The sequence below is a fragment of the Rhincodon typus genome, chromosome 2 (genome assembly GCF_021869965.1).
Source record: "Rhincodon typus isolate 14 chromosome 2, sRhiTyp1.1, whole genome shotgun sequence".
NCBI classification, from domain to species: domain Eukaryota; kingdom Metazoa; phylum Chordata; class Chondrichthyes; order Orectolobiformes; family Rhincodontidae; genus Rhincodon; species Rhincodon typus.
This window is the reverse complement of record NC_063333.1, coordinates 34217706-34239049: the sequence shown is the minus strand read 5'-3', so window position 1 is coordinate 34239049 and position 21344 is coordinate 34217706. Positions and strand designations below refer to the sequence as shown.

Genomic DNA, 21344 nt, shown 5'->3' with positions numbered 1-21344 from the left:
ACCGGAGCAGTTTAAGATGGCAACCTACCACCAACTTCTCATGGACAATTAGGGTCAGGCAATAAATGCTGGACAGCCAGCGACACCCACGTCCCATGAGTGAATAAAAAGAAGTTGCATTCATTGGGTTAAAGTATTCAGTGATATATATATATAAAAACAATATATAAAAGAATATCCATTCTGAAATGTTCTCATCCTAAAATGTGCAAATTCATATTTTCAACATATTACAATTAACAACTAAAAATTGCTGAAGTTAAATAAAATGATATAAGCTAACCAACGTACATCCATCATGCATGCTTTTCTTCTCAGGTTAAATTTTTTAAAAATTAAAAGTATGTTTTAAACCAACATGTTTAAAAATGTTGTTATACCCCTCTGGAACAGATGGCACCTGAACCTGGGCCTCCTGGTCCCACAGCATGATTTTCTTTTTTTAAAACCTTTTTTTTTCTAATCAACCCATTCAGAGATATTATTACACAACTCTGGAGCAGGTAGGACTTGAACCCAGGCCATGTGGTCCAGGGATAGAGAAACTATCACTGCATCACAGACCCCTCTCCCTGCCACAAGAGGCTTTTTTCCATTAACCTATTTTTCTAATCAACCTATTCAGAGATGTTATTACACGCCTCTAGAGCAGGTGGACTTGAACCCACGCCTCCCTGGTCTCATAGCATGCATTTCTTTTTCTTTTTTTCAACGAAAGGGCCCCATGGGTTTGTTAACTATTTTTTATATTTAACCTATTTTTCTAACCAACATGTTCAGAGAAGTTATTATGCATCTCTGGAGCAGGTCAGACTTTAAACCAGGCTTCTCGGTCCAGGGGTAGGGATACTACCACTGCGCTTCAATAGGGCCCCATGGGCTTGTATTTTATTATTTTTATTTAACCTATTTTCCTAATCAACCTATTCAGAGATGTTACTGCACACCTCTGGAGCAGGTGGGACTTGAACATGGGCCTCGCTCAGCATGTCTTTCAAACATACCACAAAACTGTTACACTTGGAAACAAGCGTCCACAGATTGACAATTAACAAAACTCAAGTGCCAGATTGCATATGAGTCAAAAGATAACTAAAAGAACAAAGACAGTAGAAAATAAATCAAGCAGCCATAGTGTGTTAACAATAGGCAAAGGCAGAATTGTATGATATTTGAGCCAGTACAACAATTAGTATTTATTTATACCTTCTTCGTAGAAATTGTCTCAACATTAGTTCACAGAATCACAAATTAAAATTGGATCTCACACCAAAGACAGACTAGGACAGGTGACCAAACATTTGGTCAAAAGTCTAAGATTTTTGGTTGAACTTTAAATAAAATTCTTCCAGATGCAACTCAGAAGAGAAATAAAAATACACAAGAGACTGTAGTAAACCAGAGGTCCATGGAAGTGGGAGCAAGTGTTGGGATGAGATTACAGTTGCAAAAAAGGTCAAGGCTTTGGAGGATTTAAACACAAAAATATGAATTTTAAAACTGAGGTGCACAAGGAGGAAATATAGACAAGGGAATACCATTTAGTTCCTTACACAGCTTTGCTAACGGTAGCAAAAAATTGGAAGATCTGAAGTTTAGAAAGAGTAAAAAGGTGGACTGGCAGAAAAGCATTGGACAATTGAGTCTTGAGGTGGCAAAGCCAGGGATGAAGGTTTCAACAGTAAACAAGTTTTGGGATAGGTGCAAGAAGTTAGTTAATGTTGAAAACAAAGTACATCATTTTTGTGATAGAGGATCAGGGGTCAGTGGCTCAACTCAGCATCAGAGTCAAATTAGACACAGAAATTCTGCTTGAGAGATTGAAAGGAGATGGAATCAACAACAAAGTTCAGAATTTGTGAAGGAAACTCAGGAAAACAGTACATACATGTACTGTGATCGGTTGGGGGGGGCGGCGGAGGGGGAGCGGAGGTGGGTAGTGGTGGAGGTGGGGTGGTGTATTGCAAATGTCATTGGACTAGTATTCCAAAGCCATTAGCCAAAGCTAATGTACTGGGGACATGGGTTTGAATCCCACCTTGGCAAATGATGAAATTTGAATTCAATAATATTGGAAATTAAAAGCCATCCTAAATGTCAGTTATCATTTAAAAAACTCATCTGGTTCACTATTGTCCATTTGGAAATCGAAATGTGTCATTCTTACATCTGATCTAAACATCGCTCCAGATCCATAATGATGTGTTGACTTTCAACTGCCCTCTGGCTCTCTGGACCCTTTCAATGGCAATTAAGTATGAGCATCTAAGATTCCTAATCTAACAATACTGAAATTGAAATATGCTCCCCTGCTCTCATCAGCTCCTTGCTTTGACTCAATTAACCTCCTAGGCTGCCAAATTAAACCATGACTGAAGGTTTAAAACCTTTACTGTTGCTTAATACCAAGCAAAACTCCTTCCACACATCTACTCCATTGTGAACACCTCATTTCCACCATTTTTAATTTGTATTTATATAGGGCATTTAATGCAATTAAACAATCCATCTTGTTTCACTAAAGGTATACCAACAAAATATGGCGTCATGGCACAAAAGAAGATTAATATCAGTTGACCAAAAGCTTGCTTTAAGAAGGAAGGCAAAGTTGTTTAGGGAGGAAACATCAAAGTTTGGGACCTAGGCTGTTGAAGGCATGGCCAATGATCAGCTGTTAAAATCGGGGAGGCATAAGAGGCCAGAATTGGAGGAGAGCATGTATCTCACGAGGATAGTTGGTCTGAAGGAGATTACAGAGATAGGGTAAAGCTATCCTATGAAGCAAGTGAATTTTAAAATTGATTCTTTATTTAAACAGAAGCTAGCATACATTAGCAAGCTCAAGGGTGATGCATGAATGGGACCTGGGTGAGTTAAAATACGGGAAACAGAGTTTTGGATCACCTTAAGTTTACAGAAGGTAGTATGTGAAAGGCCAGTCAGGTGTTCATTAAAATAATCATAATAATCAATATGTTTGTATCAACAAAAGATATGGTTGGACATTTCACTAATATAAAGGCTGAGACAAAGATAAAGTTGGCGATATCACACAGGTGGAAATGGCAGGATTAGTGATAATGAATACTTGGTTGAAAGATCAACTTGGCGCTAAATATGGTATTGAGGTTATAGGGAGTAGAATTTAAGGTGGAATCTGAAGCAATGGTTTCAGCCTTCTCATTATTTATAGAGAGAAATTTTCTGTTTGTCCAGCACTGAATATCAGAGAACCAGTCTGACAATTTAGGAACATTGGAAGGCTCAGCCAAGTACAGGTTAGGTAAAACTGAGTGTCAACAGTATAGGTGTGAAACTTCACATGTTTTTGGAGGATGTTACTGAAGACCTGCATGCAGGTAAGAACTAGGAGGGGACCAAAACTTTGTTACCTCTGGTGACCTCAATGATCTAAGTGGAATGGGAAGAGAAGCCATTGACAGTGAAATTCGAGTACGATTAGACAAATAAGAATGGAACCTAGCAAGTGCAATCGCATCAAGTTAGTCAAAAGTACAAAGCCAGTGGAGGTGGATGATACAAATCAACTAAGTCGAAAGCTGTTAGCAAATTGAAAAGAATGAGGAGAGATAGTTTGCCCAATGCATGGACAGATTATCATTTGAGACTTTGATAACAGCTATTTAAATATTGTGGTAAGGCCATAAACCTGATTAGAGGGATTCCAAATGTTTCTGGGAAGGATGAACATGATTCTTAGGCATTAGGTTGCAAGCACTGTGGGATCAAAGCTCCACCACAGTTTTAATTCTTCAGCTCTCTCCCTCTTTACAGCAAAGTCCAAATGCAGCCTAAAGTTCATCTCCAGAGTGGATTCCTCACTGGTTTTGCAACATTCACCTTCAATAAATTACATCCAAAACTGGTCTGTGATGGAACAATCTCCGTTTGCTTAGATGAGCACAAGTCCAATAACACGAAAAACCTTGTCCAGTAAAAAGTAGCCTACTTGGCTACAAACATTCACTCCCTCCACCATTGACACACAGTAGCAGCAGTGTGTACTGTCTACAAGATGCACTGCAGAAATTCGCCAAGATTAAGTAAAGTGGGGCTTGGTCCTCTTATAAATAAGAATGCAGAGTGCATGGTAATAAGGCATTGGCAGATGAAATAAACAAATGTTTTCCATCTGTCTTCACAACAGAAAATACATAAAATATTTAAGTGATCGATCCAAATGGAGAGGTGGAAGGGAGAAAGGAACAAAAATAAAATTGCAACCATGAAGGAACTGGCACTGAGCAAACTGGTGGAGCTGCAGTCTAGAAAGTTTCCGGGTCTAGATGAACTTCATCCTGGGGTCTTAAGAGTTTCCTGATGATGTAGCGGATGTATTAATTTTCCAAACTTCTCTAGATTATGGAAAGGTTCCAGTCGACTAAACAGCAAAGGTAACACCTATTTTCAGGAAGGGAGGGAGGCTGAAGACAGAAAAAACAGGCCAGCTAGCTCGTCATCTGTCATGGGAAAGATGCTAAAATTATTATTAAAGAGATGATAGCTGCACAGTTTTAGAAAAGTGCAAGATAATTGGGAAAGTCAGCATGGTTTCAACAAGAGAGAAAATAATTTTTAACCAGTTTTTGGCATTCTTTAGAGGAGTAACGCACATTGTTGCTAAAAGGGAACAGACCTACTATACTCAAATTTCCAGAAGACATTTGACAAGGTACCACATTAAACATCATTGCAGAAATTAAAATACTCATGGTACGGAGGTAACGTATTAGCATGAATAAAAGATTGGTTGGCTAGCAGAAAACAGTATGCATAAATGGATCTTAGTCTGACTGGCAGGATGTCATAACCGGGTCCTACAGAGGACTGACTTGGAGCGTTGATCTTTTACAATTTATATCAATGACTTAAATGAGGAGAGTGAAGGTACGGTAGCTAAATTCACAAATGACACAAAGATAGGCAGAGAAATGTTATGAAGACATAAGAAAGTTGCAGGCAGAAATAGATAAATTAGCATGGCTAAAACTCTGGCAGATGGATTATAATGTGGAAAAATGTGAAGTCGTTAACTTTGCCCGGAAGAATAGAGTATTAGTTAAATGGAAAACAACTACAGAGAGATTTAGGTATTTTTGTGCATGAGTTTACAAGTTAATATGCAGGTGCAACATGTAAAAGGAAATCCTATCCTTTAATACAAGAGGAATTAAGCATAAACGTTTCAGTTATACAGGACATTTGTGACACCACATTTTGAATAATGTGTGCAGTTTTGGTTTCCTTATGTAAGGAAGGAATGCGTTGGAGCCAGTTCAGAGGAAATGTACTGTTTTAAAATTAGCAGTCACTTTTTTCATGATGAGAGATGAGGAGAACTTTTTCTCTTAGAAGGTCAAGAGACTTTGCAAAGCAAGCTCGAAAAGCCGAATGGTCTACTTCTGCTCCTAATTCCTATGTTTGTATGAAACATTCAAGTCTTGAGATGCTTTGTAAATGCAAGCTCTTTATTTTCCTTCAACAGTTTAGTTTTCAGTTGATATTATTTATTAACATGAATGAAGGTGCTTCTAGAGGCACTGAATTTAACTAAACAGAGAAATACAGAAAGATACGACACAGAGGAGATCTGTGGGCCCATCGTATCTGTGCTGACGAATTGAAAAAGAAATATCTAATTGGCTACTTCCTTGTAACCCTGAAATTTTCTCCCTTTCAATTTATTAGCATTTCTCTTTCTCTTTTGGAAATTACCATTGAAAGGATGGTGGAAGAGATTCAAAGAAATGCATTCCAAATTATAGCATGATCTTTTTTCTCCCTCATCTTTCATGTTTATCAAAACACTTCATGGCAATGGCAACTATCTAATACTCGTGTACTCTATTTTGCTGACCGGTAAACAAATTTGCTAAATTGTGGAAACCACTCTATTCCCACTTTGATGGTAAGCACGGCTGCTATTATTACTTTGATTGTGTTGAATGAACCATATATGCTACAATTATAAGTCCATAAGACACAGGAGCGGAAGTAGGCCATTCTGACCACTGAGATTTTGCCACCATTCAATGAGGTCATGGCTTGATCTGATAATTCTCAACTCCACTTTCTGGTCTCATCTTCATAACGCATTCCCTTCCTGATTTTAAATAAGGTAGAACATTTAATAACTCTTCTGCAACAATGAAGCTATTTAATAAAACTGACCTTCTAGACAAGCTTGTATTTCTTTCAGTTTCTCTTTCTGAGCTATTTCTAGCAGCTTGGCCAGCTGGTGAAAAGTGGACACTTTGATGACACCAGTAGAAGCATCCAAAATCAGCAAGGGGTTTCCATCCACATTTTCTTTTGATACAACAGTTTTTTTGCTGTGATGACAAAGAAAAGTAAATTAAATAAAATGAAAATTGTGTATTCTGTTCCTTTATTCAGCCAACTCAGTATAAATGAGTAATGAGTTGCATCAGTGGCAGGGAACTTACCATACCACCAATTTAATATTTTACATGATCTACAGCATTGGTTTTAGATAATTACTGTTGTTAAATTGTGACATCTGATTTGATCTGATCTGACACCAATGAAGAGTTAATTTTTATATGTTAAAGGTCCACCATCTAGAGGTTAGAATATGTTAACATTATTACACTTATATATCCTTGACAGCTGGCTCAAAAGTAACTAAGCAGACAAGGGTGCAGATCATCCATTGGAAAACAATACTCACATTTAAAAATTGTAGCGATGTCAAACAATTGGCCTCAAACAATAAAACTCTAATATAATCACGCTGAACTTTTTCATATATTCTCTATTTCAATTTTGTCAATAATTTTAAAACTGCACCTACAAAGCCATTTGCAATTAAGCAACATTCAAACAGTAAAAAAAAAGGCAGAAATAGAAAAGTGCATGAAAAATATAAAAGTTAAAATGGATTAGAAAAGAGAGAAACAAACACAAATCTTCCTTCCTGCTCCTCTGATGCTGCTTGGCCTGCTGTGTTCATCCAGCTCTACACCTTGTTATCACAAATCTTGATACTTGGTTTTCTAAAAGTTGGCATTGAATTCAGGTACACAATTAAATGCTAGCTACTATAGCATATTAAAACTATGACTAGATATTCATATTTCCTTTGCTGCAATGTGGTTCGTTTTTAAAACCAAATCTATTCAATACAGCCAAATTTTATAATCAACTCACCAACATCCTAATAAATACCAACTGCATACTTATTAACTGAATTCGCAGGTTTCTCAAAAGCTACGTCAACGTTATAGTCTTGCTTTAATACACAATTTTGTCGGTGCAATAACAGCAACACACAATCTCCTTAATGTGGAACCAACCTGATTTGGTAGTCCGCTCCAAATCCGGATATCTCCAAATTCGACTTCCATTCAAGAGGTTCCCGAAACACCAAAGCAGCTTCCTGTGGGTGCTTGGAACTAACATATTCCACAAATTTGATAATGCTGTTCAGTAGGGAGATGTTCAGAGGGGTAAATTCTAACTTGCCGATCCCGATGCCAGCAGCCGTCCACTGAGCTGCTCGAGTTAACGCTACACCCATGGTGACGGGTAACTAGAAGGAAACGAAAAAGGCATGGGCACAGTGAATAATGAAGCCAAAAGAATTGCTAGAAATTCCTTTCTCAAAACGTTACTACTTGAACAGAATAAAACATAAATAAATAAAGACCCAACGGACGAGTGAATTAAGGTAGCTTAAACACTTGTCCTCTTCCTCACCTAAAAGATCAGCAGTAAAAGCATCTGATTGCTTATTTCAATACAACAAATGCTTACATTTTACTTAATATTATACAATATCAGTGATTTCTTTTTTTAAAAAAAGGTAGAATCCGAACATTGAGCTTTGCTTGGATTCGCACATTGCCCTTTTTGGACAACTAATGAAATTTTAAGTTTAGAGATGCTAACGAGCTTCTATTACAGCTACTTGCCTGCACCAATTCAACAAGTTTGGAGGCCACACTCCGCCAGGCCCTGGACACAGCTACTTCGGGGAATAAAGGCCCCACAGGAAACCCCCGACAGCCAGTCCTCTCCCACGGCGTGGGAATCACTACCAATCCTTAACGGACATAAACGAACCAACTCTAAACCTCTGTACAGATTACAGCCCCCCGTTATTTAACGAAAATGCCCACTCCCCCCACAAAAAAATTCTCCGAACGGATCTTCCTCGTCCGGCCGCGGCGGCGTGCGGTTTCCATGGAGACCAGGGAGCGCCGCCGTTGCTAAGCAACCGCTCCAAACACCAGCTGCTTTTCCATTGATGTGACGAGACCACGTGAGGGGCGGGGAACGTAAAACGGCCACCGCAACGGTTTTAACCGCTATAGAGCGAGGAGGACTGTTCTTCACTTGAGGTAACGTAAACTCGTGTTCAATAACACTTATTCCAACGGCAGGGGTAATTTATCCTAGGCTCGGGTGAAAGACTTGATATTTAGAGATCGGATGCGATTTTTTTAGGGGGAAAAATTCTTTGAGGAGCAAGAATTTACTTTAGGTCTAAAGAAGGGTCACTGGTCTGGAAACGGTAACTCGTTCTTTCCCCACGGTGCTGCTTGGCCTGCTGTGTTCATCCAGCCCTGCACCTTGTTGTCTCTCTTTCCCCACGGGTGTTGCCCCACCTGCAGAGTTTCTCCAGCGATTTCTGTTCTTGTTTCAGATTTCTATCATCTACAGTTTTGTTTTGTTTTGTTTTATTTTATTGACCTCAGTGATTCTTTGGGAGAATAGTCCGCTGTTAAGGTAGGGAAGCCGTTTGGCAGATACGTTCAGTGATGGAGCAGGTAGCACATGAACCTGGGTCTCCTAGCTTACAGGCAAGGACATTACCAGGGAAGAGGTTTATTGGATGAGGATTCGAGTCAAGACGAGGATCAAATTCTTGCATTTGATTACTAGTGGTGTCAAATATTCAAAGTGGTTTTAAGTTTTAGTGATAGTAATATCTCATGTGACATCTCCAAGATTGGAGAAGCTATGAAACCTAGAAGAAAACTCCCAAATTTTGAGAGAACCAACACTATTAACTTGATAAGTATTCTCAAACAAGCTGAGTATTGGAGAAACTCAACAAGACTGAGTTGGGTGACATGGTGGCTCAGTGGTTAGCACTGCTGCCTCGCAGTTTAATTCCACCCTCAGGTTTCCTCTGGGTACTCCAGTTTTCTCCCACAGTCCAAAGATGTGCAGGTTAGGTGGATTGGCTAGGCTAAATTGCCCATAGTGTTCAGGGATGTGTAGATTAGGTGGGTTATAGGGGGATGGGTCTGGGTGGGATGCTTTGAGAGTGGACTTGTTGGGCTGAAGGGCCCATTCTCACACTGTAGGGATTCTATGATCTATATGTAGAGAGAAGAAAAGAGTAATTGTTTCAAGTCATGACCCTTCTCCAGGCAGTTTGTTTTTCTTTAAGATCTTCAGCATCTACAGTTCTGTGTTTTATTTAAGTATTCTCAGAGTTGGCCTGGTATATTTGAATGTAGCTAAGGGAGTTTCTTTAAAGAGGTGGTTATAAATGTATTAGATCGGTAAGGACCAATACAAGGGAAAGGTACCACAAAAGTGCGGAATTAGGCCATTTGTTTTCAAGCCTGCACCACCATTCAATATGATCATGGCTGATCATTCAATTTCAGCATCCCTCTCCCACTTTCTCTCCATACACTTTGATCCCTTTAGCCACAAAGACCATGTCCAGCTCCCTCTTGAATATATCTAACAAACTGGCCCCAACAGCTTTATGTGGTAGAGAATTCCACGGGTTCACAACTCTGAGTGAGGAAATTCTTCCTCATCCTAGTCCTGAACTGCCTAGCCCTTATTCTTAGACTGTGACCCCCAGTTCTGGACTACCCCTAGTTCTGGACTTCCCCCAATAACAGGAACATTCTTCCTGCATCTAGCCTGTCCAATCCTATCAGGATTTTATATGTTTCTGAGATCCTTCCTCATTTTCCTAAATTCCAGTGAGTACAAGCCGAGCCAATCAGTCTTTCTTCATATGTCAGTCCTGCCATCGGGATTCAGCCTGGTGAACTTTCGCTGGACTCCCTCAAAAGAATGTCCTTCCTCGGACTAGGAGACCAAAACTGCACACAATACCCAAGCTATGGCCTCACGCAAGGCTCTGTATAAATGCAGCAAGACATCCCTCATCCTATAGTCAAGTCTTCTTGCTATGAAGGCCAGTGTGCCATTAACTTTCCTCACCACCTGCTGCACCTGCATGCCAACCTTCAATGACTGTTCCACCATAATACCCAAGTCTCTTTGCATCTCCCCTTTTCCTAAACTGCCACCATTCAGATAATAATCTGCCTTCCTGTTTTTGCCACCAATGTGGATACCCTCCCATTTATCCACATTATATTACATTTGCCAAGTATTCTCCCACTTGGACAGCCTGTCCACTTCACCCTGCAGCCTCTTAGCATCTTCCTTACAGCATACACTGTCACCCAGTTTAGCGTCGTCTGCAAATTTAGATATATTGCATTCAATTCATTCGTCCAAAGTGATAACGTATATTGTGAATAGCTGCGGTACCCCAATCATCACTGCCTTCCTCTCTGAAAAGGACCCGTTTATTCTGCTTCCTGTCTGCCAACTAGTTCTCTCTCCACATCAATACATTACCTCTAATACCATGAATTTTACTTACTAATCTCGTGTGGGATCTTGTCAAAAGCCTTTTGAAAGTCCAAATACACAACATCCATTGATTCATCCTTGTCCACTCTACCGGCCACATCCTCAAAAAATTCCAGAACGTTTGTCAAGCAGGTTATGTTACAGTTGTATAAGTTGTCCGTGAGGCCGCACTTGGAGTATTATGTACAATTTTGGTCACCCTGATATAGGAAAGACATAGTTAAACTGGAAAGTGTACAAGAAGATTTACGAGGATGTTGGGCTAGTAGAATGACAAGTAGGGCTGAGATATAGGGCAACATTGGCCAGGATAGAACTTTATTCCTTGGAACGTAGGAGAATGAAAGGTGACCTTATTGAGGTGTATAAAATCATGAGGGGCATATATAAGATGAATGCATATAGTCTTTTTCCCAGGGTTGGGGAATTGAAAACTAGAGGGCGTAGGTTTAAGGTGAGAGGGGAAAGATTTAAGAAGGACATTATGGACAACTTCTTCACGCAGAGAGTGGTGCATGGAATGGGTTGCCAGAGAAAGTGGTTGAGGCAGGTACAATAGCAACATTTTAAAAAAACACTTGGATAGGTACATGGATGGAAAGGGTTTAGAGGGATATGGACCAAATGCGGACAATTGGAACTAGCCGAGTGGGCAACGTAGTCAGCATAGACCAGTTTGGGCAGAAGGGCCTATATTCATGCTTTATTACTCTATGACTGTATGATTTCCTTTTGGTTTCCCTTTTATGCTGACTTGAACCGACCTTATCATCATTTTCCCATGCTCACTTATTAAATCAGTATTTTCCCCACCACCAATGTCAAGCTGACTAGCCTATACTTCCCCCATTTTCTCTCTCCCTAATGTTTTGAAAAGTGGGGTTATATTACCTACCTCCAGTCCTTTGGAACTCTTCCAGATGCTATAGAATGCTGCAAAATGATCACAAAAATGTCCACTACTTCAAGGGCCATGTCCTTAAGTGCACAGGGATGCAGAGCATCAGGCCCTGGGGATATTGGGTTTTAATCCCATCAACTTCCCCAGTACCATTTCCTTACTGGTAAGGATTTCCATCAGTTCCTCCTTCATCCTTGACCCTCTGTCCCCAGCATTTTCGGAAGGTTGTTTGTGTCCTCCTTAGTGAAGACAGATCCAAAGTACTTGTTCAGAGATAAAAGCCGAAGTTGCTGGAAAAGCTCAGCAGGTCTGGCAGCATCTGTGAAGACAAATCAAAATTAATGTTTCTGGTCCGGTGACCCTTCCTTGGAACTGACGGTAGCTAGGAAAATGTTGATTTTTATGCAGAAGATGGGGTGGGAGGCAGGGGGCAGAGGGTAGGGGGTAAGGAGTAAACGTTAGATGTGGATAGAGCCCAAAGAGAGAGAGAAGAACGGTTGGACAGACAAAGGAGTGGATAACGATCTGGCTAGGGAGGTGAATAGCTGTTAATAGAGACACCACCCTGTTCCCTGGCCAGTATCTCAGTCTCAGGCTTGCTGCAGTGCTCCAGTGGAGCTCCGTGTAAGACAAGGCTAGAAAGTCCAGTGACTTACACAGGGGAACACTAATTCTCTCTCCCTTTATTTCATAGATTATCACTGTCTCGGACAATATTTCAGAAGGACTGCAAATATTTTCATCTCTTACTATTAGAGACTGACCAGCTCCTGTATCTCTCAATATTTTAATTTCTTATCTACTCCCCCTGTTCTACCTGAGTAAACCCTACCCACACAGGGGACGTATTTGAAAAGATCTTATATTATCTTACTGTACAGCCCGTGACTAGGCTGTGCACTCTCCTGCAGCTCCTTGGCTTCTCTTGGGATTTCCTTCACTACTTCAACTAATCCCACTGGTTTAGCTTCTTTTACTACATCCTTTTTCCCCAATGCCTTTCTTAAACTACCAGCACTGTGACTTTGTGTGTCCCACCCTATTGCAGTGAAAACACCTGAGGTCTTTCCCCCTTTTTCCCTTCTCTCTTGGGTTTCTTTTTTCACATGCTAAACTGTTCCCAGTGTGATCTACTTTTTGTTTTTCATTGGAGGATCTCCCTCTTTCCCAATTTATATCCCTCACGGAATGAAATTACTGTCAGAAACTAGATTTCGATTTATACACTACTGCGTATTCATCAGCCATCTCTGCAGCTCTTCTAGCTGTTTTAACATTCTGGTCCTCAACTTCTGGAAGTGAGTTTTTAGACTCGTCCAGCAGCATAATATCTCTAAGGTCCTCGTATGTCTTTTCTATCTTTAATGCTCTCATCCATCTGTCAAAGTTGCTCTGTTTAATTCTTTCAAACTCCAACATGGTTCCCTTCTTACATTTCTGAACTGTTGTCTTTATGCTTCTGGTACCAATTCGTAGGCACTCAAAATATCCTGTTTTACTTCATTTACTTTTGACACCTCCTCTGACAGCGCTGCAAACACCTCACTAGCCTTGCCTATCAACTTGGTCTGAATTAACCCACACAGTCTCTGGCCAGTTCATCTGTTTAGCCAGTTTCTCAAAGGAAATGAAAAAGGCTTCTATATCTTTTTCATTGAATTTGGTAATGTTTTGACATATGTGTAAATATCCCTACCAGCGTCTTTGGCTATGATGTGTCTGCTCGTCATCACCCTCCTCCTCACTAAGCCTATCTTCTACCTTAATTTCCATCATTTTAAGTTGGCTATCCTGTCTAATTTGCAACTTCCAAAGTTCAAACTCTCCCTCTTTCTCCCTTTCTTCTCTTTCTTGTTCTTTTTGTCCTTCCTCTGCTTGTCACTGTCATTTAAACAGTTTCAGTTCCCTTTCTCATCTTCTAACATGGGTCTTCTTTTCCTTTCTTTCTCATCTAACTCCACTTGTTTTATTTGCAATTTGATTTTTTTCTAACTCCACTGCACTTGATGGTTTCTCTGGTATACCTAAATGCTTGGCTAACTCTGTTACAATTTCAGCTTTCTTCTTATCCCTTGTTAATCCCAATTATAGCCTGTCTGCCATCTTTTTATTGTCCATTACGAATTCACCTGATTCTAACTGTAAGGGACCTATGTTTATCTTCATCAGTCTTTTTCTCTTCATATACCTGTAGAAGCTTTTGCAGTTACTTTTCTGTTTTCTGCAAGTTTGCTCTTCTATTTTCCCCTTCTGAATTAAATATTTTGTCCTCCTCTGCTGATTTTTTTAAATTTAAAATTTCTCCCAATCCTCAGGTTTGCTGTTTTGTCTGGCTAATTTATATGCCTCCTCATTGGCTTTAACACTATCCCTGATTTCCCTCATTAACCATGGTTAAGCGACCTTCCCTGTTTTACTCTGACAACTGACAGGGATGTATAATTGTTGAAGTTCATTCATGTGTCTTTAAATGCTTGCCATTGCCAATCCACCATCAACCCTCTAAGTATCCTTGGCCAGCGTATTTTTTTTTTTATATAGTGTGGAAACAGGCCCTTTGGCCCAACAAATCCACACCGAACCTTAAAGCATCCCACCCAGACCCACCCCACTATAACCCACCTCATCTACACATCCCTGAACACGACGGGCAATTTAGCATGGCCAATCCACCTAGCCTGCACATCTTTGGACTGTGGGAGGAAACCGGAGCACCCGGAGGAAACCCATGCAGACATGAGGAGAATGTGCAAACTCCACACGGACAGTCGCCTGAGGGTGGAATCAAACCCGTGTCCCTGGCGCTATGAGGCAGCAATGCTAACCACTTATTAGCTAACTAGCTTATCCTACCCAATGCACTTCTCATACCATCAAAGTTAGCTTTCTTTAAATTTAAGACCCTAGTCTCAGATTTAACTGTGTCAATCTCCAACTTAACAAAGAATTTTACCATATTATAGTCACACTTCCCCAAAGGATCTTGCACCACAATGTTGCTAATTAATCCTCTCTCATTACACAATACCCAGTCTAGGATGGCGTGTTCTCTAGTTGGTTCCTCAACATATTGGTTGAGGAAACCATCCCTCATTCATTTCAGGAAATCCACTTCTGTCGCATTGCTACCAGTTTGGTTAGTCCAATTAATATGCAGATTGAAGTCCTCCATAACAACTGCAGTACTCTTACTGCTCGCATCTCCAATTTCCTGTTTGATGCCATCCCCGACCTCACAACTACTATTTGGTGGCCTGTACGCAACTCCCACTAATGTTTATTTCACGTTTGGTGTTCCACAGCTCAACCCACACAGATTGCACATAGTCTAGGCTAATGTTCCTTACTATTGTTTTAATCTCCTCCTTACCAGAAATGCTACCTCACCTCCCTTTTCTTTCCATCTATCTTCCTGAAAATTGAATACCCTTGGATGTTGCATTCCCTTCCTTTGTCTCCCCAGAGCCAGGTCTCCATGATCCCTATTACACTATATCCATTAATAACTGTCTGCACAGTTAATTCATCCACCTTATTACAAATGCTCCTCACATTGAGACACAGAGCCCTTTTTTTAAACATTTCTTGACCTCTTAGAATTATGACATAATGTGGCCCTCTTTAATTTTTGTCTTTGGTTTCTCTGCCTTCTACTTTCACTTTTCCCCTTACTGCATTTTGTTTCTGTCCCCACTTTACTTCCCTCTGACTTCCCGCATTGGTTCCCATTTCCTGGCCACATTAATTTAACCCCTCCCCGACAGCACTAGCACTAGCAAACACTCACCCCAGGACATTGGTTCCAGTGCTGCCCAAGTGCAGACTGTCCGGTTTGTACTGGTCCCACCACTCCCACAACCAGTTCCAATGTCCCAGGAATTTGAATTCCACCCTCTTGCACCACCCCTCAAGCTACATATTATAAAGTGGAGGTTGACCTCCATCTGTGAACTAAAACTGAAACACCTAAAGAGGAACGCCTCGCCCTATAATCTGTAAAAGGAGTGTGAAAAGTAGTGTAAGTGTATTTCAGCAACTTCCAGTTGTTAAATAAAATAAACCCTGACACTCATTTCACAATCAGCAAGTAACAATTTATTTATCTAATTCTAATGGTGAACAGATTAATTAAACTATTAACGAACCGAATAAACCCCTTCTAACTACTAACTATTCCTGAATAAAACAAGATTCTAAAAGTCTGCGGTTCTATTAAACACAAGTCTTACTTCTTTGATATTTCGGTGGTGCTTTCTCTCAGACTTGTCGGAGTCTGTGAGAGCCAGTGATTTTCTCTCCTGAGAGCTGTTATCTCTGGCAGATGGCAGTTAGTTCTCCTGTATTTGTCCAGCTGCCGCCTTCTTTCATATGCCTGATGACATGTCAATTTCTTGCAATTGGAATTGGTCCGAGGTTGTCAAAACCATCACCTTCAAATTTGGTAGGATTTTGGTACTTAAGTGCCTGGTTCAAATTGATTGGCTAAATTCAAATACCTGTGGTCTTGGTAAAAATGCTGCTTGGCATGCTAATAGTACAGCCTTTCGATACAAACTTTTCAATTTGTGTGCTCTCTGTACTTGCAAACTTTCAGGCTGCTCACAGACAACTCCAAGCATAGCAAGAGCTCAATCTTTTGAAGAGACCATGCAATGCTTTCCCCCGTAGCATTTTACAAGCACCAATATTTTATATACACCTAATTCTAATGTCCTCCCTCTCAATCCACAAATACTGTTCCCAACTTTGCCACAATATTCATCTTTGCTATTCTGCCATTCCTCTGCCTAGCACGAGTCACTGGTAACAATCTCAAAATCAATACCTTTGAGGTCCTATTTTTCAGTAACTCCTAACTCCCTAAATTCATCTTGTAGGACCTCATCCCATTTTTTACTATTTCGTTGGTGCCTATATGCACCACGACAGCTGGCTGTTCACCCTCCCCCTCCAGAATGTCCTGCAGCCGGTCCAAGACATTCTTGAGCCTTGCACCAGGGAGGCAACATAGAATCCTGGTCTCTTGTTTACGGGCACAGAAACGCTTATCTATTCCCCTTACAATTGAATCCCCTACCACTCTAGCTCTGCCACTCTTTTATCTCACAGGGAACAAGAAAAAGGACTGGAACGGTGGCTCAGTGGTTTGCACTGCTGTCTCACATTACCAGGGTCCTGCATTTGATTCCAGCCTTGGGCAACAGTCTGTGTGGAGTTTGCACATTCTCCCCTCGTCTGTGTGGGTTTCCTCCGGGTGCTCTGGTTTCCTCCCACAGTCCAAAGATATGCAGGTTAGGTGGATTGGCCATGCTAAATTTCCATAGTGTCCAGGGATGTGCAGGCTAGGTGGATTAGCCATGGGAAATACAGGGTTACAGGGATAGGGTAGGGTGGTGTGTCTGGGTGGGATGATCTTCATAGGGTCAGTGTGGACTCGATGGGCTGAATGACCTACTTGCACACTGTAGAGATTCTATTATTCTATGACTGCAGATGCTGGAAATCTGAAACAAAAAAATCTGGAGCAACTCTGCAGGCCTGACAGCGTCTGTGGAGAGAAGAAGGGTCACCGGACCCAAAATGTTGTCTCTGCTTTCTCTCAACAGATGTTGCCAGACCTGCTGAGTTTCTCCAGAAGTTTCTGTTTCACTTCACAGGTCAATTGTGATTCTTATAAACATTGCAGTGTGACTGCTGAACAGTTATCCAAAGTTAAGGGAAACAAATTTCGCTTGCGTAAGATTAAGAATCCTCAAAGCCACAAATTTTGCAGAAATCTAATAATAAATACTGAGAAACAATTCGGAGAATAGAAAAAAGCATCTTTAACATATCTACAAAGAAGGTAGCAAAGATGTGTCTAGGAAACTGGAGATCTGTTTGACATTCATTGGGTAAAAGTGTAGAAATTCTTACTGAACATAACCTTATGGAATGTATAGACAGAAATAAAATCATAAAGTATGGACTATACGGATATATGCAATAACAATCTTGCTGAGCTAAATTCATGATTTTCTTTTGAGCTCTGTGACTGAAAGAGACTGATGGGGATAAGGCAGTGGTGGTGTGCACTTTAGTTAGGCCTTTGTTATTATTCTTTGAGAGAGACTGGTGCCAATTTTTTTTTAAGATACATCCTAGTACTTGGTTGAGTGATAGAACCAAGAGGATGATGTTGAAGGGATTGTGATTAGTTGTTTTTTGAGAGATTGTGTTGTAGAATATCTTCATAAATTAGCTGGAGCTGGTGGTCAAGCACAATGTCTATTTTTAAAAGTATTGCCACGTAAATAAAGGTTAACTGCAATATTGAAAGACTAAGATCCAGAAAATACTTGGGAATTAAGCTGGCAGATGCCAGATTCAATGTGAAGAAAATGCAGAACTCAATTCAGGATTACCTAAATCTAAAGAAAAAAAATGGAAAATGTAAAACCTGGAGTTCCTGATTGACCATAAGTCAACGTAGTAGTAACAATAGTATTGATAAAGAAAACCAAATGTTTGGAAGTGTTAGTAGATCGATATTGAGCAAAATTGGTGAGACAATCTTGTCATTCAAGATTCAGTCTATGCACCAATGATTTGAATGACAGAGGGGAGGCAATGGCCTTGCGGTATTATTGCTGGACTGTTTATCCAGAGACCCAGATAACATTCTGGGTTTCCAGGTTCGATTCCTGCTACAGCAGATAGTGGAATTTGAATTTGATAAAATACCTGGAATTAAGAATCTGATGTTGATCATGAATCCATTGTGATTGTTGGAAAAACCCATCTGGTTCACTAATGTCCTTTGAGGGAAGGAAATTGCCATCCTTACCTGGTCTGCTCTACATGTGACTCCAGACCTATAACAATATGGTTGACTCTTAACTGCCCCCTGGCCAATTAGGGATGAGCAAATAAATGCTGCCTAGCCAGCGACACCCTCATCCATTAATGAATTTTAAAAAATCATATTCAAATGCAGTGCTCGTGGCCATAATACAAAATTGCTATTTCAACTATTGAAGGAACACACCAGAGGGCATTCTGAATGATTGATAGGTTGCTACGATGGCATTATGACAAGAAATTACATAAGATGGGTATGTGAATGTTACAAAGAGAAAGAATTAGAGGTGTTGTAATCACAGATTTTAGGATTTTTAAAGAGACTAAATTAGATAAACTAAGACAAACCATTTCAACTATAGGACAGTAGAAGCTGAAATCTCTACTCAAGTGTTTTGAGTGTAGAAGCAAATCTATAGACATGTATAGAACAAATGAAGAATCTATGGAACAGGCTTTGTTGGGAATTGGTGAAAGTAGATAGTATTGATACACTTAAACGCGAAGAAGGGTAGATTTCTTGTAGAAAATAAATTCGTAGAATCATGCAGTTTAGAAGAGCTTTTTGGCCTATCGAGTCTGTACCATCAAAAAAAATATTTTTGGGATACAGTATGTAAAAAAAGTCTGAGACATTAGATGTGCACATGTAGCTTCCTCAGAAAGAACAGGTTAATTTATTGGTATGGTTCCCTAAACTTGCCTCAAGTGCTATTTGCCTTGCCTCATATTTGGGTCTGTTGTAGACTAATTGATAGAAACTGATTATTATGATTAATCAACAACTTCATTGTTGTTTAATTAGCATATAGGATTATAGAATCCCTACAGTGTGGAAAGAGGCCATTTGGTCCATCGAGTTTCACTGAACCTCCAAAGAACGTCCCTCCCAGGTCCACCCCCACGTACTATCCTTGTAACCCTGCACTTCCCATGGCCAATCCACCTAGCCTACACAACCCTGGAAACTATGGGCAATTTAGCATGGCCAATCCACCTAACCTGCACATCTTTGGACTGGTGGAGGGTGGGGGTGGGGGTGCGTGGGGCACGGGGTGCTTGGGGAACATGCAGACACAGGGATAATGCATTAACTCCACACAGTCAAGACTGGAATCAAACCCAGGTCCCCAGTGCAGTAAGGGTTAGTATCACCTCTAAGATAAAAGAAGGCAAACCAGACCTTGATATTGGTCTTTTACATCTCATAATTTCTAAATTTCTGAAGATTTCCATTTAGATAAAGTATCTGGAGCTTTCAACAATTGGCCTTTCTTATCAAAGATCCTACAAGATACTTTTATAAATAACGAAATAATAAAACGTATTCATAGAATCATAGAATCCTTACAGTGCAAATGCAGGCCATTCGGCCCATCAAGTTCCATACCAGCCCTCCAAAAAGCATCCCATTCAGACACACCACTCTACCCTATCCCTATAATGCTGCATTTCTCATGGCTAACCCACCAAGCCTACTCATCCCTGGACACTATATGGGCAATTTAGTATGGCCATTCCATCTAACCTGCACATCTTTGGACGGTGGGAGGAAGCTGGAGCACCCGGAGGAAACCCACGCAGACACAGGGAGAATGTGTAAACTCTACACAGTCAGCCGCTGGAGGGTGGAATTGAACCTGGGTCCCTGGCACTGTGATGCAGTTGTGCTAACCTTTGATTTTTCTCCTGTGTTGTTCATAGCACTGTCCAGATTAATTTTAATTCCTAGAGGGCTATAAACATTTTGTCTTCTCTATCTTCTTCAGCTTCAAAGTATTTGTCTAATTTGGCCATACCAAGGGATAGTTTAATCCTGCCATGACGGATAGTAGAATTTGAATTCAACAAAAATCTGGAATTAAGAGTCTAATGATGACCATGAATTCATTGTCAATTATCAGAAAAACCCATCTGGTTCACTAATGTCCTTTTAAGGAGGGAAACTTCCATCCTTACCAGGTCTGGCCTATGTGTGACTCCAGGCCCACAGCAAAGTGGTTGATTCTCAACTGCCCTCTAGGCAATTAGGGATGGGCAATAAATGCTGGCCAAGCCAGCAATGCCCTCATCCTGTGAGCAAAAAAGAAAGCTTATGTCTCAACCAGTCTGCATGGCAAAAAAATTACAGCAACCCTCTGCGTGAATAAATTCCTGCTAACCATTCTTCTCATTTTTACGGGTTATAATCATGTAGTCATATGTTCCTGGATGAGTAATCCAGATGTCTAGTCAAATAATCCTGGTAACAAATAAAGTGCTTATATAGAAGTGCAACTTCATTCTTTCTAACATGAAGGGATATAACAATAAAACAACAAGAACTTGAATAGAATACTAATAACATCATAAAAATTTCCAAGATGGTTCACAGAGGAGTTATAAAACAAAATGACATCAAGCCACATAAAGAGATGTTAGGACGGATGGCCAAAAGCTGGTCAAAAAAGAAGATTTTAAGGAGCATCTTAAATGAGAAAAATGAGGTGAAGAGTTTTAGGAAGGAAATTCCTGAGTCAAGAGCTTGCCAGTTGAAGTAACGTCAAGGTTGCATACGAGGCCATAATTAAAGGAGACTACAAGTAACAGTGACTGCAACTGTGACTACACTTTGGAAAAAAAACTTCATTAACAATAAAGCACTTTGAGATGTTCTGTGATTGTGAAAGATGCTAAAGGAAAGGAAGCAATTCTTTTCCTTCTTTCATGCTATAAAAATAGCTAAGTGAACCCAAAATAGTAGATCAGTTCAAAGGTATGCAATCTTCCCACATCACTGGATAATTAAGAAATTAATGAGAGGGGAAGGCTCAATAAATGTTTTATGAATGATGATAGAGACTAGCAAATAAATGCAAAAGACAAGGCTACAGCACTTTCAATGATTTTCAAGCAAGTGCACCAATAAGATGGATTTCTTAGG

General features: G+C 40.2%; 1 protein-coding gene and 1 long non-coding RNA gene across 2 annotated transcripts in view; one reads left to right on the top strand and one right to left on the bottom strand.

The window, feature by feature from the left end:
- Positions 1 to 7561, bottom strand: part of LOC109917023 (outer dynein arm-docking complex subunit 2-like) — a 102624-nt gene extending 95063 nt beyond the window's left edge. Inside the window, exons 1-2 of the mRNA XM_020516789.2 lie at positions 7338 to 7561; positions 6193 to 6353 (exon numbers count right to left, since the gene is read on the bottom strand). Of these exons, the coding sequence (XP_020372378.1) occupies positions 6193 to 6353; positions 7338 to 7561 (385 nt within the window). The remainder of the gene's footprint in view (positions 1 to 6192; positions 6354 to 7337) is intronic.
- Positions 7562 to 8333: 772 nt separating this feature from the next.
- LOC125486474 overlaps positions 8334 to 21344 on the top strand; it is a 25400-nt gene continuing 12389 nt past the window's right edge. The window contains exon 1 of the long non-coding RNA XR_007265135.1: positions 8334 to 8384. This is a non-coding gene — a long non-coding RNA (uncharacterized LOC125486474). The remainder of the gene's footprint in view (positions 8385 to 21344) is intronic.